We start from the raw sequence: 26,745 nt of genomic DNA, 5'->3' as shown, positions 1-26,745 counted from the left end.
TCACATCTCAAATGCAGCTAACTGGGGCCATTCCAAGATAATTCCATGAAACAGGCATGAAATCTGCTGCCTTGGATGCATCTCAGCCTGATGCGGGGCTCAGGGGGCCTTTCAGACTGTTTACGTGATTGAATGGACTGCCCACTTACGCGTGGTGTGGCCATCCCTTGGACTCTAGGTGTTCTTTTGTCCCTTTAGCTTCATACATTCAAAAATTTCACACAGAGAAAAAAGCTAAAATAAGAGTCTGATGAAAATCAGGCACGCTGCATCTCACAGTTTGCTGGATCAGTGCTCTCTCTCTCTCTCTCTTTCTCTCAACACACAGCCACACACACCACTCTTCTTCTAAGGGAATTGTAGATATGGTGCTCCATCACTAAATACTTCAACATGCACGTCTCACACAGCTGCATCACCCAACTCCAAGTTCACTTTCAGAGTCCCAGGTGTCTGTACCTTCTTGTTCTTTCTTAAGCCAAACTCTGGTCAAGGTTCACCCATTGCATGTGGCGGTCACGTCTCCAGCTGCCTGCAGCAGGGCTTCTCCCTCTCTGTCTTACATGCATGTCACCAGAGAGGCTGGTCCATGCATGTCTGAATCCCAGGGGGCCGGGTGGGACCCAAGAGTCTCTCGTTCTAAGAAACTTGCACTGGCCGAGGACCACACTTTGAGTAGCAAGGTTGGGACATGTCCCCTCGTGTTTTTCCTCTGGTGACACTGACCACAGAAGGAGTCCAGTCCCACTTCCTGCAGAATGATCCACACGCCAAGGATTTCAACCAGGAAATTAACTGGTTTCTCTAAACTTCTCTTTGATTATAAATGGAAAGCTCAGGGTGGAGGCTTGGTTCTTTTCTGTGCAGACATTTATGGCAGGAATACTCTGGAAGTGGTGATGAGCGTGTCCTGGTGCACCCCACCAGGGCTCTCAATGTCATCCACCCGGTTACTAATGCTGTGCTAGGACTTCCCAGTGGTGGCCAGCTTTTCCATGGCCACATTTTAAAGATTTATTTATTTATTTATTTATTTGAAAGGCAGAGTGACAGAGAGTGGGAGAGACAATGAGAGAGAGAGAGAGAGAGAGAGAGAGAGGTCTTCCATCCACTTGTTCCCTCTCCAAATGGCCATAATGGCTGGAGCTGGGCAAGGTTGAAACCAGGAGCCTGAAGCTCCTTCTGGGTCTCCCACGCGGGTGCAGGGACCACATACTTGGGCCACCTTCCTCTGTTTTCCCAAGCTTATTAGCAGGGAGCTGGCTCAGAAGCAGAGCAGCCAGGAACCACTGCTCTGTATGGGATGCTGGTGTTCAAGGTGACAGCTTAACCCACTGCACCACAACACTGGTCCCTCCAATTTTTTTTTTAATGAAAATTTTAAACATGCCTGCAAACAGATACAAATAATCTAACAGCACAGAGGAAAAACAAGATTTCAGGTTCCCAATGGCAGTGTCTCTCTGCCACCACCAGGCTTCTGCGGGGGAGGGGGGGGAGCCTCTCGCCCACCTCGGTCCCTTTGCTCACACCTGGATCCCAAAGCAGGGCTGTCCCACAACGGCAGTGGTGCCAACAGCAACCACCATCGTCACCTTATTGTCAGCTGTGTACCAAGTGGGATAGGAACTCCACAAGGGGAGCACAGTGGCCTAAATGGGTGCTCTCAAATTTCATGTCGAAATTTCCCAACCCCAGTGTGACAGTGTCGGGAGGTGAGGCTGTGGGGAGGTGACTAGGTCCCGAGAACAGAGCTTTCGCGCAGGGGACTGGTGCCCTCACGGAGACATGCCAGCGACTCCTCTGACCCTCTTGCCACCTGTGGGGATGCAGTGAGAGGCCAGCAGTCTGCAGCCCACTCTTTCTATTGTTCACAAGCCTCAGGTCTCCAAGTTTCTGATAACTTTTTAGAGCAACTGAAGGGAGGAAGTATGGTTAACCCCATTTTATACTTCCACCTAAGGTCACCATAGAAATTAGGATTCCACCCCTCCCAAAAAGCTTGGCAGAGCAGGAATGGGAACCTAGGCTGCTCTTGTGCTTGACCCCTACAACCCACTGCCACCTTTGGCTCATGGACATGACTCACGAAGATAATATTGAGATGTGACTCCATATGAGTTGTTTAAGAAGTAACAGCAACATCACCAGGGCTTTTCCAGACTGATTTTTTTTTTTGACAGGCAGAGTGGACAGTGAGAGAGAGAGAGACAGAGAGAAAGGTCTTTCTTTGCCGTTGGTTCACCCTCCAATGGCCACCTCGGCCAGCGCACAGCACTGATCCAAAGGCAGGAGCCAGGTGCTTCTCCTGGTCTCCCATGGGGTGCAGGGCCCAAGCACTTGGGCCATCCTCCACTGCACTCCCTGGCCACAGCAGAGAGCTGGCCTGGAAGAGGGGCAACCGGGACAGGATCGGTGCCCCGACCAGGACTAGAACCCGGTGTGCCGGCGCCGCAAGGCGGAGGATTAGCCTATTGAGCCTCCAGAGTGATTTTAAAAATGTATCCCAAGGCAAGTTCTTGATAAAATGTTCATATGTTTGCAAAGTGGATGAGAAACAGAAGCGCATAGCCAAGGATCTTTTGTTCTCTTTGTTCCCCACTCACACAGTCCACCAGAAATGAGACTTATCTGGCCCGGAGTGCTGGACGGCTTGGGAAGCTCTCTTGACACCAGAGTAGCCACCCTGTGAAATGGTGCACTCAGGACACCTGACACCCAAGAAACGGCAGCCAGGAGGTCCCAGAGGGGCAGGAGAGAGCCAGAGGGAGGAGCGAGGTGGCATCCATGGGCGTCTTGAGAGGCTCCTTCCTACACAGTCACCATGATCTGATCCAGGGGCTTCCGTGTGAAGTGGGGCACTGTGGCCTCTTTGCTGGGGTACCCCACAGGGAGCAGCATCAGCAGCTTTTCATGGGTGGGGCGGCCCAGGAGCATCCTCAGACGAGGCCCACAGTTGAGAGGAGTGGTGGTGACGGTCACCAGTCCTGCATTCTACAACGGAACGGGAAGAGAGCGCACTTTAGTCTGCAGGCAAGAGCACAGCTCGCTTCCGGTTCGGGAACATTCTCACTCCTGCTACACCTGCCTGCTCTGTCATTTCCCTCAAGTTGGGCAGCAAGGAGGCTGCCAGCTCAGGCGATGAGCATCTCAGCTCCTGCCTCCACTCCCGGACCTCCCCACCCTTTGCTGCTGGAAGCTTCTAGAAGAAGAAAATACTAATCTTATTTTCCAATGCTGTGTAAGAAAGAAGAATGGGTATTTTGTAGTTAGAAATTTAGGGATCCAACCACAACAAAGCGCTGGCAAACAGCAGAAAATTCCCTTTAGCTAAGGGGTCGGTCTACCATTTGGTACACTACTGAAATGATAAGATCAATCCTCCTGGCCCTACCTCTTCCACAGTGTTCCTACTAAACACTCTTTTCTGAATTCCAGCTCTCTGACTGTGGTCTGTTACCAATAGATACAATGCTGGCTTTGGGACCACCTCTACGGATCTGTCCTGAAGGGCTCTCATGCTACATCATCATCTACCTTGATTTCCAGATTTTTACAATGCCTGAGCTACCGTTCTCAAGAACACATGCATGAAAAATATATTTCTTTCTTCTTCCTCCACAAGCTAAGATCAGCTCTACTTCATCATGGTGTGTCTCATCCTTTATCATACCTGCTCATATTGTTTGAATTTGGAATGGATAAATCGTGAACTTTTCATTGAGAAAATATTTACATCTTAATTCTGGGTGAGTTTATATTTTGATCATCCTTGAAAACACAGCTTTTGTTCTATACTAACTTTTGGATGTCTTAGAAATCTGTGAACATACAGAACATATTAGATAATCCTTCTCACTGAGATAACTTCTTTTACTATTGCATCTTCCACTCTCTCAGGATGCTAGCACTTTGATCTTCTTACAGATCAGGAGTTCTTTAACCTGGAATCCTCAGATCAAAAAGGGTCAAAGATTGAATTCAACAGGTCTGTGTAACACCTATGACTTTGTCACAAATAACATTCACAGACATTTCATATCACGTTACAATCGTTACAGATATTTTGAAATATCATCATCGTCATCATGATGTTTAAAATTGTAGACCTACTGTTAGATCCTGGAATTTAATGCACTGATCAAGGCTTGCCTATTTTATTCTAAATAACAGCAATAGCCAAGCGCTTCTATGACCGTGGAGCCAGCAGGGGACGCAGCGAATCACGGTGAATGAAAACTCCCATGCCTAATCAAAAGGGACTCAGTGGCTACGGAATGCACCGGGGATAAAGGAAATCCCCCACCAGTCTCTCCCCAGACCTCCAAATAACGAGCATTTGGGTCCAAAGTGAGGCTTCCAGGCACTTCCCCGGCCACCCTTCTCCACGAACCAGCAAGAGGCCCCGGAGCTGCCCTAGTCCTGCACCACCAGCTTATTCCGGTCACACCCTACGTGAGGAGGGGGCTCCCACCGTGTTCTCCTCCCTCGGATCACAACTTGCCCTCAGCAAGCGCTAGAGGGCAGCAGCGAGCCGAGCTCCCAGGGAGCTCTCTCTGCGGGGCCTGTGGCCTCCACTCGGGATCCCTTTGTTCACCGACTCACAGGTGCAGTTAGGAAGTAGATGCTGGGTCATCTGAAAGCACGTGCCTCTAGCGGAGGCTGTGTGTCCCCGGGAGCTGCTCAGCAGACACACTTATCTGAGACAATGAGGCGGCTTGTATGTGTCGGAATGGACTGGCCCTAGAGAGCAGGACCACTCGCGCTGATGATCTTCGCTGCTGTGTTTAGTTTTTGCCGCCTCTCCATCCCCAGCCCTGACTCCGAAGCCCTGCAGAGCGTTCAGTTCACCAGCAGCCCCTGGGACCGCCGCACGGAGGGAGCTCGGAGAATTGCTGCTGCGTGAGTTGAATGGCTTGCGAGCCCCACCTCAACCGTGCTCTATCCCATGTTAGCACTGCTCTCGCCGCTGTGCAGGGAAGAGGAAAACGCAAGCCCATAGCTGTGTTAAGTCGTACAATGCCACGTCAGCGTGTCAGGGAAGGCGCTGGAAGACAGTGCAGCCCACTGCTAGCTTTGCCATCGTCCCCTCCCCCGCTGCAGGTGGGAGCAGTAGACACGGGCAGGGAGCCTTCAGCTCTGAAGCTCTTGTGTGGCTGCCGAAGCCCTCGAAGCTGCAGGTCGTTACAGATGAGGGCAAACTGAATGACGATCCTTCGGACCCGAAATGATTTTCCAAGTGAATTTCCAAGAAGAATTCCAGCCTGTTGGGCCCTCCTAATCACCCACCGGGGTCTCCAGCATTAGGAGTTTCTCCAGCATTCAACTTTGCATAAACAGTTTCCTAACGTCCCTGATTTGGAAACTCTGATGAAATGTTCTAATAGGGCCACCATAGTGCCCCTCCACCCCCACGTCTTGTTTCTCTCCCGTGCCACCACCCCCACCCCCACCCCGTGGGAGGGGAACATACCTGCAGGGCAGCTAGCAGGATGCCACAGGCGATGGAAACGCTGATCTCATTGTAGTAGTGCACCTTTTTCTTGCCATTTGCAGTAAAGCCGTGTACTTGTTTGAAAATGAGAATCAGAACAGGGGCAGTGTCCAAGTAATCTTTAATCCAGTTGGTTCTGGTTGGGGAGGGAAGAGATAATGGAGAATATTGGCTGTTACTTTCTGTTCACTGCCTTAGTTTACTTACAATGAAAATAAAAATGCATGAACTTGTTGTTTATATTTAGATTGAAAAAAAGAACAGGATTTGTGTTTAGGTCTTGTTCATCTTTTGCTGCCCAAGAGCATTGAATTAATAAGGGCTCAGCATGCCACAGCAGGGAGCTGCCGTGGGACCCGTGGAGGACCCTGCAGCCCAGAAGGCACTGTCTACAGCCCAGTGAAGCCTGCTAAGTGCTATCAAAGCAACGCGAACCAAGTGCATCAGGAGGAGCCCCAAACTGAAACACTAATTTTGAGGAAGAAGATAGAGAGAAAGTTCTAGAAAATGACTTCAAGCCCGGGCTGTGGGAAGATTGGGACATGCATCCCTGGCCATAAAGGTGGTGTCGGGATGGAGAATGCATGGCAGGTCAGGCACTTTTCAGAGGGCTGGGGGGCTGGAGGCTGTGCTGCACGCTGGGGCAAGGTGGGGCTGGCCTGGGACACACCCATCTCCCAAGGGTCTGGCCTTCATTGGGTGGGCGATGGAGATCTGTCACAGCTCCTGAGCAGAGGCCTCCTAGGATCAAATCTGGTTCAAAAAGAGGCGGATCCAGGGGTGTGGGAGAGGTACCAATGACAAAGTCATCCCAGTGGGCGAGACACCACAGGAGACCCTGACAAGGGCCCTGCAGGAGGGTGGGCAAGGAAGGGCCAGGCTCCCAGAGAACCAGGGAAGGGGAGAGCCCACGGAATGCAGCGCAGGAGCGGGCCAGGGGGAAGGCTAAGAAGACTGAGAGTTTGAACTGGAATCCCAGGGAGAAGGCAGGTGCCGCTCTCCCAGGTAGGGGAAGGGAAGGGAACGCCTGCGGGAGCAGGAGACGGTTTACATGAGATACAAACATGGAATTGAAATTGGTGTTTTCTAGCTCAGAACATGTATTTTTTTCTCTTTCCCATTAACCTGTGCCATACATTTTGGTGGAAATTTTATTTGCTCACAGGTATTCGAAGGAGCGACAGTCTTACAATCCTATGTATTGGAATTTCTCCTTAAGCTCTGTCATGCCATTATTTAGCAATAAATGGTCACCAATCATTTCGTGTTCGCCCCAGGTAAGTTTCTGTGCTTTAAAACATACTAAACTCATGTGTGCATCTTTCTGGGATTCTTCGTACACTGGAGAGATCTAGGTCACATCTCCAAAGCTGCTTTTACCCTCCAGCCAGCTCGGACAGTTGCCGATTCTTTTCTCCCCACAGGGAGAACGGGAATGGGTTAGGAGGTCAGCTCTGGAGCTGCACTTGCAGGGCCGCACTGGGGCAGCTCCTTGGCCTCTCAGGATTCAGCTTCCTCATTTGCAATCAGACTATCGTTCTCCCACTCGTGGGGTTATTGTAAGAGTGAGAGAAGTTGCATGTACACAAGGGGTCTCCAAAGAGTTCACAGATAATGCATATTATGAAAAGATATGCATGGATTTCAAAATTCTTGACACCAAAACAAACTTAATTTTCTGTGAACGTTTTGAAGTCTGCTTATGTGTAATGGTTTTTAACACCACAAATATCAGAAGCTTAATTGGCTTCTCAAGGGTAACTTGATGTACAACACAGATTTCTAAAAAGCGGCCTATAAAATGAGAAAAAAAGGAAGCAAGAATTAAAGTGCTATGAACAATGGCAATTTTAGATGTGTGGAAGTGGTATATGAGGTGCTCTGGGCATAGACGAGAGAGCGGTTAGCTGTTGAGGAAAGTAAGGGTGTAATAGGATTCTGGAGGGATGGTTCATACACATAGTAGGACTTCTCTCCAAGTGTAGAAATGCAACTTGACTTTTATCTACCCCAGTTTCTCCCATGAATATGCAATAAGATTAGCAAACCCATCGTTAATACCTTGTACTTGTTCCACAGGTTGGCAATAAGTTACAGTTCTGTAAAACATCCATTTTGAGAGGGTTTAAATATCTTAGGAGAAAATTGTACCCTGGGATCAAATGAAGGAAACAAGAGCTCACCACTTCTCACTAAAACACTGGGCAGGAAGTCCTGCTGTGCCCCCAAGACTGCCATCCCATCATCCTGTCCTTCACTCTAACGCTGGGCTGTGGGACCAACTCCTGCTACTCAAATCGCGTGGGAGAAAATGTCTCTGAGCAGCTGCACCCTAACTTCACTCACTGAAACAGTGGGCAGGAAGTCCCACTGTGCCCCCAGGACTGCCATCCCATCATCCTGCCCCTCTCTCTAACATTAGGCAGGAGTCCTGCTGTGCCCCAAGACTGCCATCCCATCATCCTGCCCCTCTCTCCAACACTGGGCAGGAAGTCCCGCTGTGCCCCCAGGACTGCCATCCCATCATCCTGCCCCTCTCTCCAACACTGGGCAGGAGTCCTGCTGTGCCCCAGGACTGCCATCCCATCATCCTGCCCCTCTCTCTAACATTGGGCAGGAAGTCCCGCTGTGCCCCCAGGACTGCCATCCTGTCTCCCTTTCTTAGGCACTGGGGAGTGTTGCATGGCAGGTGCCAGAACTGGCCGCAGCAGACCCCCGCTGAGACCCGGAGGAATGAGGTGCTCCACATCTGAGAGCCAAGGACTCGCACTCCCTCCCTCGGGGCCTTCTGGGAGGCCAGAGCCAGTGGCACCAAGCACCAACCCTCCTCACGCGCAGCCTCAGTAGAGCTTGGGCTGGGAAGGAGATCGCCTTTGAGGTCTTCCCCCATCCCCAGTGGGAGGAGTCACACTAGAGTCTACCGCACTGCTTTCCTGGGGACAGGGGCACCCACAAAGCTACCAACACTTGTCCTAAATTTCTGCTTTTACTAAAGTTGCCCTGAAACTGAAGTCAGCTTAGCAAAGTCATTGGGAAGACCCGATCATTTTAACAAAACAGAATTTCCTTTGTTCAAGATCTTGAGAAGTATCTCACAGTCTTGTGTTCCAGAAGAGTGAAAACTGAAGCAATGCTTCAAAGTGTTGCTGATGAAGCAATCACGGGGCCAGAACCTATTTATCTACAAAACACACACACAGCAAGACTCTAGCTTCCATGATTCCTCCCAAAGCCAAAATCAAGCTTTTTTTAAAAAATATATAACATTTAAAACACAAGTAGGAAACTGCAGGTACAGTGGTTGTACTTCAAGAAAACAAGGCAAACGCCCTCCTTCCAGCAGAGCTAGCTGTACCTCAGCTTCCTAAGGTCTGCCACCCATCGGTGCCCCATTCTTTTCATGTAGTTTATTTCCTCCTCTTCCTCGATGACCTCCCGGATCTGGTGTTTCACAGCTGGGTCCTTCACCACCACAAAGGTCCAGGGCTCTGTGTGGGCCCCACTTGGGGCTGTTCCTATTACACATTAGATGAAACCCAGAAATGAAAATGGCAGGCAAGCACAGGTTGTTAATCGAGAGGCAAATAGAATATTTCATCCTTGCTCAAATCAGAGTTTGATCATCTGGGAAACCAAGAGCTGGGCTGTGGGCTCTGGCATGCAGCTTCTGGTTCATTGTGTACCAAGTCTCACTTTGGGTGTCTCTGAACCAATGCATGAGGGCAAGGCCAGGACTTCTAGGGCTGTGGGACAAAATCCTGCTACTCAAGTCACACAGAAGATGTCCCTGAGCAGCTGCACCATGCCCAGTGGAAGAAACTCGGAGGGGAGATTCTGATACTCCAAATTCCCCATTGGTTTTTATATTTTTGAAAAAAAAAAGATAAAGTCGTGAAGCTCATTGGAAATGTTAAAATTTGTTTAGTGCTTATGTCAAAGCCTTAAGTATGGCTCTGTGGGATTTGTGATCTTGCTGGGGACATGCAGAGTTGGGGAATGTTTGGCCCCAGGCATTAATATGCACAGTAGTATGTCTGTGACTTTCCACACCTGGATCCCGTATCCCAGGGCAAAGCTCCATGGTGCACCCCTTGTCTAAGATGTTAAATTCCCTTTGAGATCCTAGAGAGGTCTTGGAACCACTTCTGACCCTGGTGTCACCCCTCAGTCCTAGAGAGGACCCATTGCTCCTGGGTGAACCACAGAGACCCACAGAAATTTAGCTGCAGGATATTTCTACAAGTGTAGAACTCAACTCAACTTTTGGCTGTTTCTTCCTCCCTGTTGAGTGGTTGTGTGGAATCAACTCTGCCTATAGAAAGAATGAGGCCGATGAGCTCTTGTTGGGGTTCACTGTCACACACCGCTCCTAATACCCAAAGACATGACTGGCTTGTGAAACACAAGTCAAAACTGGAAATTTTTACCCAGAGGAGCTCTAATTGACTTTGTGTTCATTTTATATGCTCACTTAATATTAGTATTTCTAAACTGAAGAAATAGATTTCTCCCCAATGTTTTCAATTACTCCAAGTCTACTTTAAAAATCACATGGGCACACACATAGGTAGAGATATAGCTAAAGGGAAATTTAGTAATTCCTGTTGCCTTGTTAAAGGACTCAGCAGTCTACTGCATTTTTATTCTTAACTGGACCCGGTAGACATGCAATAATTTCTGCAAGTGAACTTGAACGTGACTTATGTAGGAGTATAAGGTTCCAATCAGAAGAGGCTCTCAAGTACAAATGTAAGGGCTTTTTCTTATAGCTCCTACTCCTTTTCTGTAGCTCTATTTTTCTCCCCTCTGTGGAGATACTAATTTATGATTACAATGGGTTTGTCTTGCTTTTAATCACATGGGGAAATTTTGCTAGTTCATTAGATTCCTATGCTGGAACATCTGGTATGTACATAAGAAATTTGTTTCCTAAAAGGTAAATGTGTGTGTGTGCTTGTGTGTGAGTCTGTGTGCTTGTGTGTGTGTGTGTTTAAGGGAAAATGTTAAACAGATGTTTATCTTCCAATCGTGTTCAGAAATCCTAGCGTTTAATAATTCTTCATAAAGTCAAATAGTTTCAGAGATTTTGAAATATTAGTATATTTGCTTTCAAGAAATTTGTTAATAATGAAAATGTAGAATGTGGAAACCATGTGGAAACTTTATAGATAAATATATCACTTTTGGCCTTAGTCATTATGTTTGAACTTCAACATTGCTCCAATATTATCTCACTAGCAAGGCCCCTGACACCCTCAAAACCCCAGGGTGTAACTACAAACCTGCAGTTTTGATGACGTTGTCAATGACTTCCATAGGGACTTGCTCATTGCTTATGAACCTGATCGAACGTCTCTTATTGAGAAGTTCATAAAATTCTTGGGACCTCTTAACCATTTCCTTCTCAGAATACCGGGTGTGGAGGAATGGGATGTGTTCCACACTCTCCTCAGACTCCTCCAAGTCATCGGCATCTAAAAACAAGAACAGGAAAGGTAGCAAATTAGATGAGTTTTCTTGGTCAAAGGTGGACACCGGGGAGAAGGAGACAAAGTTCTGAAGTTGTAAATTTATATAAGCAAAACAAAAAGACAAAAATCCATTAAAATAAAAAACAATAGATCTACAGAGTCCTGGCCACTGATCTTGACTATCCATCAAACTCCAGGCTTGCTATAAAGCAAAAAATAGAAAACTTACCTATAGAAATATAAGAAAGTTGAATTTCTGCTGATGTTTGAGTAGGTTATTCAAAACAAGCTTGCATACAGTGAGAACCACTTAGACCATAAATGAGGTATTTTTTAAGATTTTTAAAAATCACTGAACTGACAGCACAATAAAAAATTCCCAGACCAAAACTGGACAGAAAATATGAAGTTACAGGTAAATAAGCAGAAAAGCTGTTTCCCCTGATTGTGCTCATTGGCCAATCCCCACACATTTAATTTTACATATCTTCAGGGTTCAAAAGCAATGGAAATAAAACCCAGGCCCACACACCATGGGAAGCCTAACAAGCTAGGACCCCAAGACCCTTCTTAGAGAAAAAGAGAATCAAATGAATCAGTTCTCAAGGGTTTGTATTAGTTTTGTGCGTCCTTCCTCAAAGTTGTCCTTGGAATAAAATGGACTTGCCTCTTGACCTAGCAAAAGCAAATGCTACTATACAAATAATTTTAAGTCCAATTACTACCAAGTGCAATCAGTCACATAAAGAAACAATCTCTTGAATGAAGAAGAGCCAAATCAATTTTTTCCCATCTACATTTTTAAAAAAATTTTATTTAATGAATATAAATTTCCAAAGTACAGCTTATGGATTACAATGGTTTTTTCCCCTCCATAACTTCCCTCCCACCCACAACCCTCCCCTCTCCCACTCCTTCTACCCTTCCATTCACATAGATTCATTTTCAATTATCTTTATATATAGAAGATCAATTTAGCATATATTAAGTAAAGATTTCAATAGTTTGCACCCACACAGAAACACAAAGTGTAAAATACTGTTTGAGTAGTAGTTATAGCATTAATTCACATTGTACAACACATTAAGGACAGAGACAATTTTAAATTAAAATTAAAATTTAAATTTTAAGACAGACTTTCACGCTCAGGGGAAGGTCTTACTACATCTATCCCAGTAATGATAGAATAAGCAAAAGGAAGAAAATCAACAACTATACAGATGATATGAGCAAGACAATTGTAAAAACGAACCAAATGGAAACACAGAACTACAGAAAACATATCCTTTTTAAGTAGACCCAAAACATTCATAAAAATTGGCCATCCGTTGGGTCAGAAAATAACTCAGGACATTTTAAAGTTTCAATAGATAATGATCTCTGATGTCAATACAATTAATCTAGAAATAAGCAATAAAAAGATAACAGAAAAGTTGAAGAAGCTACCTTATTGGAATTAGGAAACATTTCAAAATGAAAATAAGAAGTTATTACATACTGAAAAAAATCTGTTCAGCAGCACAAATGTACTGTGTTTAGAGAGAGTTAGAGCTTCAAACAGATGCATTAGAGAGGAAGAAACCCTAAAAATTGATGAACTAAAAATCCATTTCAAGAAGATTTTTAGAAAGAGCAGCCAAATAAAACCAAAGATGGTAGGAAGAGGAAAATGCTAAATATAGCACATTAAGGAAAAGGACAAGAAGCATCCATTATGGAGAAACATCAAAACCAAGCATGGTTCTCTGAACATACTGATTAAATTCACACTGGGAAAGATCGATTGGGGAAAATTAAATCACAACTAATATATATCAGGAACAAAAACAAAGAGGTATTACTACAGATACTACTGACATTTAAGCAATATTATGAGGACATGATTATGACAGTGTGTTAAACAATTGTATGAGGACATTCTAATGACAGTGTGTTAGATTATTTGCATAAAATGGATAAATTTCCAGAAAATATAACCTGTCAAAATTAATTTCAAAATAGAAAACTGAAGTGTCCTTAAATAAATTGAAATAGTAGGTAAGAATCTTCCTGGAAAAGAAGCAAACTCTAGGCCCAGATGTTTCATGAAGAAGTTCTACCAAAGGTTGATAGATCCTATTGTCAAACTTTCCCAAACTTCCCAACGACAGAAAACAAAGTGACACCCCCAACTCAATTTATGTGACTATCACAGCCTTAGTACCAAAACATGACTAGGGCATTAAAAGAAAGAACAATTACAGTTTCAATGATCTCACAAATATAGATAGAAAAATTCTAAACAAAATATTACTAAACAGAATCCAGTAATACTTACATGTAAGACACAATACTTTTTAACCAAGTTGAGATTATCCCAAGAATGCAAGATTAATTTAACATTAACATTAGAAATTTAATGTTAGAAAAATAATCTTTTTTTTTTTCAGATTAACAAGCTAAAGATCACACACTATAAAAGCATTCCACTGCAGTAAAAAGTATTTGACAAAATTTTACATTCATCTCTTAGTAGAACTGGAGTTTTTTAAGCCTAACTGTGTGAGCTAAAATCCCCACAGCCAGCTTAGTCAATGGTAAAACATGGAAAACCAGAGACTGACAAAAACAAGGATGTTGAATGTTATCACCACAATTCTAAACTACAAAGACTAATTTTTAAGAAAGAAAGGTAAGAGAATATCTTCATGACTTTAAAGTAGAGAGATTTTTTAATCAACATACAAAAATATTAACCATAAGAAAAAAACTGTGAAATGAAACTACATAAAATTCACTATTACGACCACTCACTTCTGCCTCTTTTCTCCTGACCAGAGAGTTCTGGAAGCTCATCATCTGTGGCTCAAGATCTTACAGAAGATGAAGACGCAATAGAAGTTTTAATAATTGAAGCAAAAAAATGGTAAAAATGACAAGGAAGAAAATTAACTCCCAGATACAGCAGAAAACATAAAGGAAGATGTGTCCATTGCACTAAAAGCCTCAACAACCATCTTATTTTACAAAATTTCTCAACAGATAGCATAGTGAGGTTCTTGTTTACAAACAAGGAGCTAGAAGACATTATTGTTAAATACCCAGATGCCTCACAATATTCTCAAAATTGTTGCTATATATATCAAAAATCTCACATAGCTTTCTCAAATACTGTGTTCATTTCTTTCAAACACATGAAAGACATATCTTTGGGTTGAACTAGAAAGATTCTAACAAATTCTAAGATGCTGTCTTCAGTCAAAGTTAAAATTACTGAAAAGGAAAATGTCTTGGATGGAGAAAATACATATATTCCTTGCATGTCTTAAGCTGATCTTGGACTTCTGTTTGTTGTTGAACTTCAGGAGGCAATCCAGGAGGCAAGAGTTACCAAAAGGAGACCATTAGAGAAAGTAGATCTCAGTATATTAAATCAGAAGGAATTGACATGAGCTGGGTTTATTTTTAGGGAACTTTGAATCAGATAAAGAAAGTTTCACTGAGAAGACTGCCCAGCAAATAGACACTGAAAGTAGCAGTGAGATCAAATGAGTAGATGGTTCTTTTATACATCAATTCAGTCTTTATTAAACCTGCTCTAATATTTTTCAGCCTTGGGAAATGGTGCGGAGAAGCCATCACAGTAGGAGTTAAGTCTTATTCAGATAAGCACAGACAACCAAATCTGCCTTGTTGGAAGTGCTCAGCACTCACTTTCCAAAGCAGCAAATTTGGAAGTTTATAAACCATTACAATGCGCATGTTTTATCTGAATCATTATTGTACTATCTTAACACATATCTTCTAGAGATTACAATGTAAACTAAATGTAGCATTGTCATGATCTTGATAACCTCTCATTCACAACCGCTCTTGGAAACCTTCCTTGTGTGTTTGCCTGATAAGTGCATCCCAGGTCTTTCACTGTGTGAGAGAAGACAATTATTTGTTACTGTCTTCTCTGAGTAGATACAGATCTATTATTCACACAGATTCATCTATGTGTGGCTGTGGTTATGGTTGTTGTATCAGCAGTTGTGGCATCTATTAAAGGACTTCCACTTCCAGCAATGGTTAATTACAGATTATCTGCCAACCCTTCAAGCTAAAGAAAACTAAAACCCTTAATAAAATATACTTTAAGACATTTTCTTCTTTGCATCAAAGAACTCATCTGTAACTAAAGGAAATAGCAGTAAAAATCTAGGTGAAAGTTAGTACCCGTATAGATAGACCAGTACTCAAATGCTGGGAGAACATTTTCCAGTGACCAAGTAACAACTGTGGGGCTGAGCTGAGGTAAGGAATTGTGACAAAAGGCAAGACCCCAGGTCCACCCAGGGCTGTGATGGGAGCCTGATAGCCCTGCACTTTGGGTTGGGACCTGAAAGGGCTTCATTCCTTTAGTAAGTAAGCAGCCCTGGTATGAACCTGTAGCCTAAGGTAGTATCACCTGAGTGACCTAAGGAACCACAATTTTGACCTTAGATGAAAGTGAGCCCAGGCTATTAGCATCACACAGCCAGAAGGCACCAAAGTGATTTTTTTTCCCTAGAAGTAAGTGCCAGCATCCTAGACCATAAAAAGGTTTTAAGAATAATGTTCCCAAAGAATGACTACCATACAATTAAAGATAACAATACACTCAAGAATACAGGAAGTTGGTGCTGGTACTGTGGCAGAGCAGGTTAAAGCCCTAGTCTGCAGCTCCGGCATCACGTATGGGCGCCAATTCAAGTCCCAGCCGCTCCACTTTCAATCCAGCTCCATGTTAATGTGCCTGGGAAAGCAACAGAAGACGTCCTGAATGCTTGGGCCCCTGCACCCATGTGGGGGGCCTGGATGAAGCTCCTGGCTTCTGATCGGCTCTCCCTCTGTCTCCACCTCTCTCTGTAACTCTGTCTTTCAAATAATAAAATAAATCTTAAAAAGAAAAAAAAAACAAGAAGTCATGAGTAAGACCTGCCAGACCACAGGCATCAGAAACAGACTCACAGAGACTTACAACGGGAATTATCAGACACAGATCCTGAAAAAACTATGCTCACTATGTTCAAAGAAGTAAAAGACAAACGTGACGATTTTGGTAGAAAAAAGGACCAAACATCTTTTAGAAATAAGAACTATATTAAATATTCTATCAATAGTAGATACAGCTGAAGAGAAAATTAATCAGGAGGAAGACAGTTTTTCATTACTTATTAAAAATGTAGAAAAGGCAGAAAGATAGCAGATTTGAACAAGAAACTGAAAGACATCAGAAGAGGCGATGAGAATGTCTAACCATTTAGTTGGAGCCCTGGAAGGAGAGGGGAGAGAGAGAATTGGGTAGAGATACTCTTTCAAGAGAGAAAGTTTCCCCAAATTGATGAAAGACATCAATTCTCAGATTCTAAAACTCAGCATGATGTAGAAAAATTGAAAACTGGTCCTCTGGTGTAGTAGGTTAAGTCTCTGCCTGCAGCACCAATATCCCTTATGGACGCCGGTTCAAGTCCTGGCTACTAAACTCCAATCCAGCTTCCTGGTAATGGCCTGGGAAAGCAGTGGCAGATGGCCCAAGTGCTTAGGCCCCAGCACCCACATGGGAGACCCAGAAGAAGCTCCTGGTTCCTGGCTTTGGATTGGCCCAGCTCTGGCTGTTGCAACCATTTGGGAAGTGAACCAGGGATGGAAGGCCTCTCTCTCTTTGTCTCACTTCTCTCTCTATCTGTAACTCTGCCTCTAAAATAAAGAAATAAATCTTTTTTAAAGATTAGAATATAGGTTAATTTCATGTCTCTACTTGGGTTCCCAGGAAGTAGACTCAGACTAAGTCTAGTGTGGGGTTGTTTTTGGAGGTATGTTTGAGATTAAAACCTGTAGAAGGGAGAGGCAAAACACATGATTGGGAAGAAGAAACCAGCTACAAGGCAAGCTGGAGAGACACCCTCAACCAACACCAAGGACTACTTTGGAACGGAAATGGTGCACCACAGTTGTCTCCAATCAAACCATAATGACTGGGTCTTATACCCCTGCTCCAATCAGTCTCCGGATATGGGTCTCCCTGGGAAAGCCAGAATCTTCTTCTTTTTTTTTTTTTAAGATTTATTTTAAATCTAATCTATTAGTAACAGAGAGAGAAGAGGAGAGACTCAGAGAAAGAGCTCTTCCATCTGCTGATTCATTTCCCAAGTGGCCATAATGGCCAGGAATAAGCCAGGCTGAAGTCAAGAGCTGGGAACTTCACCCAGGTCTCCCATGTGGGTGCAGGGCCCCAAACACTTGAGTCACGTTCCACTGCTTTTCCCTGTCCATTTGCAGGGAGCTGGATTGGAAGTAGAAGAGCCTGGACACAAACCAGTGCCCATATGGGATGCTGGTGTCACACACTGCAGCTTTACCTGTTATGCCACAGTGCCAGGCCCAAAAGCCAGGATCTTGAGCAAGGCAGCTGTGTGCAGTCCAGGCAACCTTTGTAAGAGGCTTCTTCCACTACTCCCAGCCTCCCTTGAAAGGAGATCTGGGAAGCGCATTGCCAGGCCATCCCACTATGAGCCTGGGAGTTTGTGCAGACATCAGAGAAATTCATGCACATATGTACCAGGAGATGTGGACAAGAATATTCACATTGGGGCTGGCACAGAGGCACGGCTGCTTAAGCCATAGCATGCAATGTCAGCAGCCCACATGGGTGCCAGTGCCAGTCCTGGCTGCTTCACTTCTAATCCAGCTCTCTGCTAACGCACCTGGGCAAGCAGAAGATGGCCCAAGTCCCCGGGCCCTTGAATCCACATGGAAGACCTGGATGAAGCTCCTGGTTCCTGGCTTCAGTCTGGCCCAGGCCTGGTCATTGCAGCCATTTGGGGAGTGAACTAGTGGATGGAAAATCTCCTTTTCTTTGTCTTTCCTTCTCTCTCTTGTAACTCCACCTTTTAAATCAATCTTAAAAAAAGCAAGAAAGAATTCCAAAGCAAGAGAACAGGTCGGATACCCATGCACTAAGTACTGACAGGTAGCAGAGATAGGATACTGGTGTTATTTTAAAAAAGGAAAAAAGAACGTTCACATTGTTTATAATATCCCTAAACTAGAAAGAGCCTTAATGTCAATCAACAGTGGAGTCGGTAAATTGTGATATCTTCATAAGGTAGAATGCTATACCAAGGGACTTCAAAAAGCTCATGGGAAATGAATTAACTTATAAGTCTATTCTGTTTTAATTGTATTTTCTACTTTTCTGCTTATTTGTTATTATTTTCATTTTATTAGAGAGACAGGGAGACAGACAGAGATCTTTCAGCTGCTGGCTCACTCCCCAAAAGCCCACAACAGCCAGAGCTGGGCCAGGCCGAAGCCAGGAGTGGGGAAATCAATCTATCTCCCCTCCATGAGTGTCAGGGATCCAGGTACTTGGGCCGTTAGCCTGGTGTCCTCTGGTACTCTGTGAGATGAATATTTTGCCAAAGTACAAGAGGAAAAAATGCCATTTTATATTTAAAATGCCAATACTTTGAAGAAGGACAGAGAATATAAGACAATGAACAAACACTTAAAAGGCTAAACACAACTGGCCGTAGCAACTCTTGCCCTCTGAGCAAAGCAGTGTAATTTGTGTCTGTGGAAAATCAACCTCCCTTGCTTGCTCTCCACTCACAGGACTAAAGAGAGGAGGAGAGGGGATGACACTGTGCAGCCGGGACAGCGTCCTGATGCTGCCAGGGTCCCTGGACCCACGCTGTTTTCAGAGCACAGGAATGAGTCTGGATGAGAGGCCCTCAACTACTCTGCCTTAGCACGTGACAGAGTAGACCTGGGGAGAATGGTCCAGAGGAAGCCCCCAACGCAGTGACTCAAAAACCCTTATTTTTTTTAAGTGATTATTTTTTAAAAAAATGTCTTTTACTCATATGTAGAGACTAAAAAAAATCAAGATGATAAAAAGTATGCCGGGCAAAGCGGTGTTAATGTACTGTGTATGTGTCTAATAATAATAATAAGAGCTTTTGAAGGAAGAAGAGGCTGTTCCAAATGTGAATGCACTGTGTGAGGATTGAAAAATGGAGAAATCCCTCAAGGAATCAGACAGCGCTGACTCCCAAGCGCAATTCACTGTGTGGTGGAAGAAGTAGCACTTGGAAAAAACCAGGGGCCCCTGGGGTTTCAACCTTAAGCCAGGTGTGGCCCCAAAAGGACAAGATTCAGGGAGTTCTCAGAAACCCTTGACAGGGTGTTGGCCCCCTCAAAGCATGTGGGATTGAGGATTTAACCTTTAAGAGGAAAAAATACTCGTTTCTGTGTAATTTTTTGTAAACAGCGTGAACTCAGCGGACACGTGGGTTGCACAGGTGTTAGCTGTTGGCCAAGTGAGGCAAAGCATGAAAGCGAGGCAAGTCCTAAAGCTGACCTCCTTACATTAGCGGAACTGAACGATTTTCTCCATTCAGACATCTCAGAAGACGCCAATAGGGATGATTCTGTAGAGCTTGGTGGTGGTGGTGGTGATCTTTTGGCAGGAGCATGGCTCAGCGGAATAAAAGCCTCTGGTGGGTGTGATTAGTTTGGGAAAAACCCGATGTTGTCATTGTAGGTTTGCAAAACCCAGTATATAATACACATTACATTTAGTAGAGCTGCCAGGGTCTTCCAAGAAGGCAGAAGTAGACGATTCATTCCACACGGTTTTTATTGACCATTTACTAGATGTGTAGATGAACCAACCTGAAATGATTTGTATGTTCTTTCCCATTTAAACAAATCAGAACATGTCTATAAGGCTAGAATGACAAAATGTGACTGCTCCTACGACGAAGCTAACTTTTTATGTAGTGACAGAGGATAAGGAGTGGTGGCCAGAGAGGGAGGACACAGGGGGGCTCTCAGAAGGGACAGCATGCAAAGTGCAAATGGAACAAGAAGAGGGATTCTGTGCACGGGGCCTGGGGCTGGGCAAGGGGGTGTCCCAGGCATGTCTGAGAGGCCGAAAGGAGCTCCACATGTCTGGGTCTTGCTGAGCAACAGACAGAATGTCTTAGATAAGGTGGAGAAGGAGCCACTAGCCAGGTTATGTGGGCCAAGAGGATACACTCCAGTAACACTGTGGATGGAGCCCAGTGAGCTCCCAAGAGACACAACCCCAGCAGGGCAGGGAGCAAATACAAAAGGCACCACTTCTTCCTCCCCTTGAACTCCCGACTGCCCTCCAGGAATGTGGCAAAGAGCACTCCCACGCTCTCATTCTCAGCAAAACCCTTTGTTTTCCTGCCTCCTCCACCCTAGACCAGTTGGAGCCACTAGGTTTCCTTGAAGTTCAAAGCCCACCGTATCCAAAGCAGAGTTTCTGCTCTTTCATGGAAATCTGCTGCTGTCTCACTTGGGCGCTGCTGATGAAGCCAACAATAGCTCACCGTGTATCACCACTTCAATAATACAAGGAACCCCTACATTTCTCCATAATTAGGAACAGGAAGGCTGGAGGTTCCCAGATGGAGAGACCTGGAGTCCAGCAATGCTACACCGAAGCTGGTGAGGTCTAGGACACACTACCCCAAACATGGCGCCTTGGCATATTGAAGACCATTAGGGTCACCAAGGTCTCCGGGCTTCCCATGCTCGGATTCCCGAAGCAGGTCACAAAACCAGAGCAGAATTTTCCGACCTTCCCCTGCAGGAGTTGATTAAACTCTCATGCGGGAGGTGTCCTTCCCAGACCTGGAGGAAAGAAACATCCTTATCTCTGAAGATACAGGGACAACGAGAAGACTGAACAAATAGGCGTGGCCAAGTTCCCCCCAGTCGACAAGCGCACTTCAAAGAATTATGAAAAAATGGAACTGAGACATGATCTTGAGTGCAGCAAGTTTTAAAATCCATGCATAGTTCCTTCACAATGTGCATTTCCATGAGTTTTTTTGAAAACCCTTGTGTCGTAATTAGATCATACGCCCTTGGTCCTGTCCTGTCCCCACCATATCCACTGCTCAGCAAACCTAGCACACAAATCCACGGGTTAAACCATTTCTTGAGGTCTCCATTTTTTATGTCATGCAAAACTTATACCTAATAAATGTGTGTGTGTTTCTCTTGTTAACTTGGTTTTTATTAGAAGGGCCTGAGCCTTGAACCTAGGATGTGTAGAGAAAAAGATCCGTATCCTCTCCCAACAAACCAAGAGAGGGAAGCTGAAAGCAGCTGTTTTCTGAGCTCCTGGCTCCCTGTAGAATCCCAGTGCCCCGTACTGATCGTCCCCCTCCCCTAGCGCCACCAACCCAGGCATGGTGTCGAGGATAATGTCTTCAAGTCCTTTCTCCTTCCTAGTCATGTTTCATCTGTGTTTACCTGTCCTCTGCCTTCAGGTCTTCCAGGAGTCTTGGCAACCCAACACATCGGAGGGAGATCAAGTTCAGAGACAAAGCTTCTCTATGTTCCCAACCCTCTGCCCCAGCCCTGGGTCCCTGGTTCCTCCCAGCCTCATGAAGCCCTCCTAGATCCTCAGCCCTCAGGGGTCCTCCTCTGCAGTGGCTTTCCTCCAGCCACAGGGATTTCTAACCTGCACCTGCATCTCCTGCTCTTGTGTTTTAGGTCTTTTTCCAGTGGAGAGGCAGCCCAGCAGCCACTGCCTGGGTCCTGCCTCTCCCGCTGCCCTCATGGGCAGGAGACTCGCCCTACCTGAGCCTGTTTTCTTATCTGTAATATGGGGGAATCCTAACATACTGCCAAGAGGATGAAAGGGAAGTGCTGGGGAAGTGGTGTGGGAGGCCCTGTCCCCGCCCTCGTCCTGGGGCCCTTCCCGGGGCTTCTGTGTCCCAGGACACGTCTCTGCCCTAGTTCTTTGTATCCGCGGGTGTCCTTGTACTCTGTGCCCAGCCCCCTTTAGCAATGTCCACTTCAGGGATTCATTAGATCTGCAAGTTCCGAGTGTGGGACCCTTTGCTGGGGACCCTCCCGCCAGTGTGTATGTGGCCAGGCTGCCCCCTCTTCCCTTCGTGCCGGGATGTTGTGCCACCAGCAGCTCCGATGTCACCCTACTCCGTGAAGCACAGCGTCTTCCCCTTTAGACGGGGTCTTCTCCCCCTCGCCCAGTTACGACAGCCTCACTCACCTTCTGGATCCCACTCTGTCCTTCCTCTAATCTCCAGTTCCTGACCCACCCCCCGCTCCTCTTCCTCGTAACTGCACTCACTCTGACACACCCCATCCACCACACTCCCATCACTGCCACCCTGGCCGGCCCTCCGGGAATAAATCAGCACACAGCTCCACATCTCGGGTCCTTTGCGAAGGGAAGTGCTTCTCAGCGGGCTACCTTCTCAACAGGCATTCCGGGCGGGCAGGCTGTCCTGCGGTGCACTCACAGGACAGCAGGCGGCAGCCCGGCGAGGAGCTTGCCTGTGTTTGGACCCTGTGCTGTGCAACCTGCCTGACTGCTCTCCAGCACGGAGGGCTAGCGGGACACTGCAGCCCCACCCCGGATCCCAGTCCTGAGGTCAGCACAACTCAAAACACACACACCTCACACATACACACACACATCACACATATGCACACACACCACACACACATGCACACACATCACACACACACCACACACACCACATACACACACACACACCACACATCACATACACAAACATACCACACATACATACATACACCTCACACATACACACACATACACACACCACATACACACACACCACATACACACACACCACATACACACACACCACAAATACACACACCACACATACACACACATACACACACCACAGATACACACACATCACACATACACACATCACACATATGCACACACACCACACACATAGCCCACATACACACACATACACACCCCACATACACACACCCCACACATACACACACATACACACACCACATACACACACACCTCACATACACACACCACACATACACACACCCCACATACACACACACCACACATATACACACATCACACATATGCACACACAACACACACACATCACACACACCACACACCACACATACACACACCTCACACATACACACACCTCACACATACACACACATACACACCCCACATACACACACACCACACATACACACACCACACACACACACACACCACATACAAACACACCCCCCACATTCACACACACCACACATAAACACACATCACACATATGCACACACACCGTACATACACACACACATCACATATGCACACACACCACACATGCATCACACATACACACACCCCACATACACACACATCCCACACATACACACACACCACACATACACACACCACATACACACACCTCACATACACACACACCACATACACACACACCCCATACACACACACCTCACATACACACACTCCACACATACACACACATACACACACCACATACACACACACCCCAGATACACACAGACACCATACATACACACACACCACATACACACACATACACACCCCACATACACACACCCCACACATATACACACACCACATACACACACACACACCACATACACACACCCCATACACACACCACACATACACACACACCACACATACACACACACACCACATACACACACCACACATACACACACATAACACACACCCCATATACACACACACCACATATACACACATCACACACATGCACACACATCACACACACATCACACACACCACATACACAATCACACATACACACACACCACACATACAGCCCACATACACACACATACACACACCCCACATATACACACACCCCACATATACACACACCCCACATAAACACACTCCACATGCACACACACAGACACACACCACATACACACACCCCACATATACACACACATATGCACACACACCACACCACATACATACACACCACACATACACACACATCACACATATGCACACACACCACACACAGCTCACATACACACACATACACACACCCCACATACACACACACCCCACACATACATACACACCATACACAGCTCACATACACACACCCCACATACACACACACCACACATACACACACATATGCACACACCACACACAGCACACACATACACACACCCACATACACACACCCCACACATACACACACACACCACACAGCACACACATGGACCACAGATGCACACACACACACCACACAGCACACACATGGACCACAGATGCACCCATACATACACCACACAGCACACACATGGACCACAGATACACACAAACATACACTACACAGCACACACATGGACCACGCACACAATGCACACAAATACAAGCACCACATACACACGTGCACACCTGCACACTTGCAGGTGGTCTCTGTTTGGGGGTGGGCACCTCACTGACAATCACAGAGCCTCCTCCAAGTGGAGTCCGTCCCACACACCAGCTCAGACAAAGCCTCAGGAACAGAGAGTATTCAAAACTCCCTTAGAATCTCTTTCTCCCTCCCTGCCGCCTTTATCACCTCCTTCGCCTCCTCCATCCAACACCGGGCACCTCGATTTCCTCTCTACCCACCCCGTCTCCTCACATCTCCCGCAGGCAGCCCCCTCACACCTCTCTTCCCTCACCTTCCCCTGCCCTGACTGTTTACATCCTGGGACTCCTCCAGGCTGGCTGCCCTGTCCGCCACCCACCCACCCCCTTATAGCCAACCCACTGGGTTTGTCTCGCGGTCACTCTGTCTCTGCCTCAGCTTCCTGGGACAGTGGCCACTCCTCTAACCCACAAGACCTGGCCTGGTAAGAGGCAGCAAACCCTAGGAAGATGCCACTTTGTAGATTTCAAAGTTCCTCATGAAATCCTGGCCACTCCCCCAGGCCCTCTGCCACCTGAGATGAGACCCTTCCCAGAGACATCAGCCGCTGCCACAGGGTGGCAGCCAGGGAAAGCCACCACCCCTGAAGCTTTCTTAGTGGGGGCCCAGGAACAAAGAGGGGTTAGCGTTTGCAGGTGACAAGCTGGTCACTTGAGAAGGATGATTGGTCTTGGCCCTAAGCTGGTTGTTTGCTCAATGGAGGTTGATGAAACTGGCCTGTTCTCCCTTGCCTGCCATCCCCTCGCCCCACCCCAGGAGCACCCAGTGACAGAGCCAAGGCAGCTTTACCTTCTTCCACCTGCTGGAGGTCAGTACTGTCCTTCAAGTCTTCCTCCACCCTGGGGTGAGCTTCAGCCCTGGCCTGAGGCTCCCTCCTCTTTCGATCAAAGATCCACAGGATGAAGGCACAGATGACAGCCACCAAGCCTGGAGTGAGGGAAAACATGGTCGGGAGGGTGACCCAGAGGCGTGCTCACCTCCCAGTCAGAGGCAGGTGTGGGGGTGGGCCTGGCTCTGGGACCAAGGCGTGAGGTCTGTGCAGGGGCAGGACCAAAGTACAGAAGTCTCTGGAAAACTCTGGGAGGACTTTGCAAAGAGCAAAGATCGCAGTCACGTGCGTGTGGGCTTGGTCAGGCACCAGCGCACTCATTTTAAAATCGTAGGCTCGGTCAATAAACGCTTAGAGAGAAATGGCTGGAATCCGGAGTAAACACTCAGGCATTTAATCTTCCTCCCATGTAACTTTTCCCCAGGAGCAAAGGGACCTGGACTTGCCTGACGCTAGGACCCGCCAGGAGAATTTGCTTTTAAAAGAACAGATTTCCTGATACCGACTCAGATCTCAGAGTTGATTTCTGGGAAAGGCGCTTGAAGACCTGCCTCTCAGATGTCATGATTGTGAAACACTGCCCTTGGCTTTTTTAAAAAAAAATGCTGTCTGAGCCAACATATAATGAAAAGATTGCATTTGGTAGTAAAGAAAATCTTCCATCCAGAACAAGTGATAAACTAAAATGACAGTTTGATTAATTGCAGTAACTTAAAACCTGAAGCAGGGCCCTTTTTAGGCAAGTATTTTAGTCAGTTAGGGCTGGGATAACAAAAGCACCACAGAATATGTGGCATCAACAACAGAAATATGCTCTTATATTTCTGGAGGCTGAGAAACCCAAGATCAAGGTGTCAATCTGTTCGGCAAGGGCCCCTTCTTTGTTTGCAAGCAGGTGTCTTCTTGCTGCACAAAGACAGAGTTCTTTGATGTATCTTCTTTTTTTATTTTTAAGATTTATTAGTTTATTTTGAAAGTCAGAGTTAGAGAGGGGGCTGGGAGGAAAGGGAGAGAGAGAGAGAGAGAGAGAGAGAGAGCATTCATCTGCTGTTTCAATCCCCAGATGGACGCAGTGGTCAAGGTTGGGCCAGGAGTTCCATCCAGGTCTCATTTGGGGTCTCCCATATGGATGCAGAGACCCAAACGCTTGGGCCATCTTCTGCTGCTTTTCCCAGGCCATCAGCAGGAAGCTGGATCATAAATGGAGCATCCAAGACTCAAACCAGCACACATATGGGATGCCAGCTTTGCAAGCAATGGCTTAACCCACTATGCCATTGAGTTGGCTCCTGGTGTCTTTTCTTATAAGGTTGCTGATCTCATTCATGAGGGCCCCACCCTCACCACCCAATCACCTCCCAAAGCCCCGCCTCCCAATATCATCCCCCCCCCGGGGTTGGAACATGTGAGTAAGGGAGCAGGACACAAACTTTTGGTCCATCACAGCAAGGAACTGAAGTGTGCACAGCACCAGACCACGTGAGCTAAACAGTGCAAACACCACACACTACGTGTGCGCACGTACTCATGACATTTCCTGCAAGGTTAGACTGCCAGTCTTCAATAGTGATTGCACCACGACTTCTCTTTATTAGTTTTGCAACGTCTATATTTACTTCAAAATAA

At 46.2% G+C, this 26,745-nt stretch overlaps 1 protein-coding gene across 2 annotated transcripts; it reads right to left on the bottom strand.

The window, feature by feature from the left end:
* Window positions 1–1,050: 1,050 nt before the first annotated feature.
* Window positions 1,051–25,334, bottom strand: IYD (iodotyrosine deiodinase). Of its 2 annotated transcripts, XM_062187765.1 has the most exons (5): window positions 25,080–25,334; window positions 10,777–10,968; window positions 8,850–9,009; window positions 5,474–5,630; window positions 1,051–2,994 (listed from the first exon to the last, which is right to left on the bottom strand). In XM_062187765.1, exons 1-5 carry the CDS (start codon window positions 25,234–25,236, stop codon window positions 2,812–2,814), a joined length of 849 nt encoding a protein of 282 aa, XP_062043749.1. In that variant the 5' UTR covers window positions 25,237–25,334; the 3' UTR covers window positions 1,051–2,811. The 2 variants fall into 2 exon arrangements, with proteins under 2 accessions (XP_062043749.1, XP_062043750.1); XM_062187766.1 differs by lacking the exon at window positions 25,080–25,334 and having other exon boundaries at window positions 10,836–10,968.
* Between the last annotated feature and the right edge of the window lie 1,411 nt (window positions 25,335–26,745).

The sequence above is a fragment of the Lepus europaeus genome, chromosome 3, assembly GCF_033115175.1.
Source record: "Lepus europaeus isolate LE1 chromosome 3, mLepTim1.pri, whole genome shotgun sequence".
In the NCBI taxonomy this organism is placed as follows: domain Eukaryota; kingdom Metazoa; phylum Chordata; class Mammalia; order Lagomorpha; family Leporidae; genus Lepus; species Lepus europaeus.
The sequence above is the reverse complement of the archived record's forward strand: the minus strand, read 5'-3'. Positions and strand labels throughout refer to the sequence as shown.

Excerpts from the sequence above, each read along its gene's own strand:
- IYD (XM_062187765.1), bottom strand. The coding sequence starts at position 25,236 with ATGTTTTCCCTCACTCCAGGCTTGGTGGCTGTCATCTGTGCCTTCATC. Across the intron at positions 9,010-10,776 it reads CAACGTCATCAAAACTGCAG|GAACAGCCCCAAGTGGGGCC; the intron begins GTTTGTAGTTAC and ends AATGTGTAATAG. Across the intron at positions 2,995-5,473 it reads TCCTGCTAGCTGCCCTGCAG|AATGCAGGACTGGTGACCGT; the intron begins GTATGTTCCCCT and ends GTTCCGTTGTAG.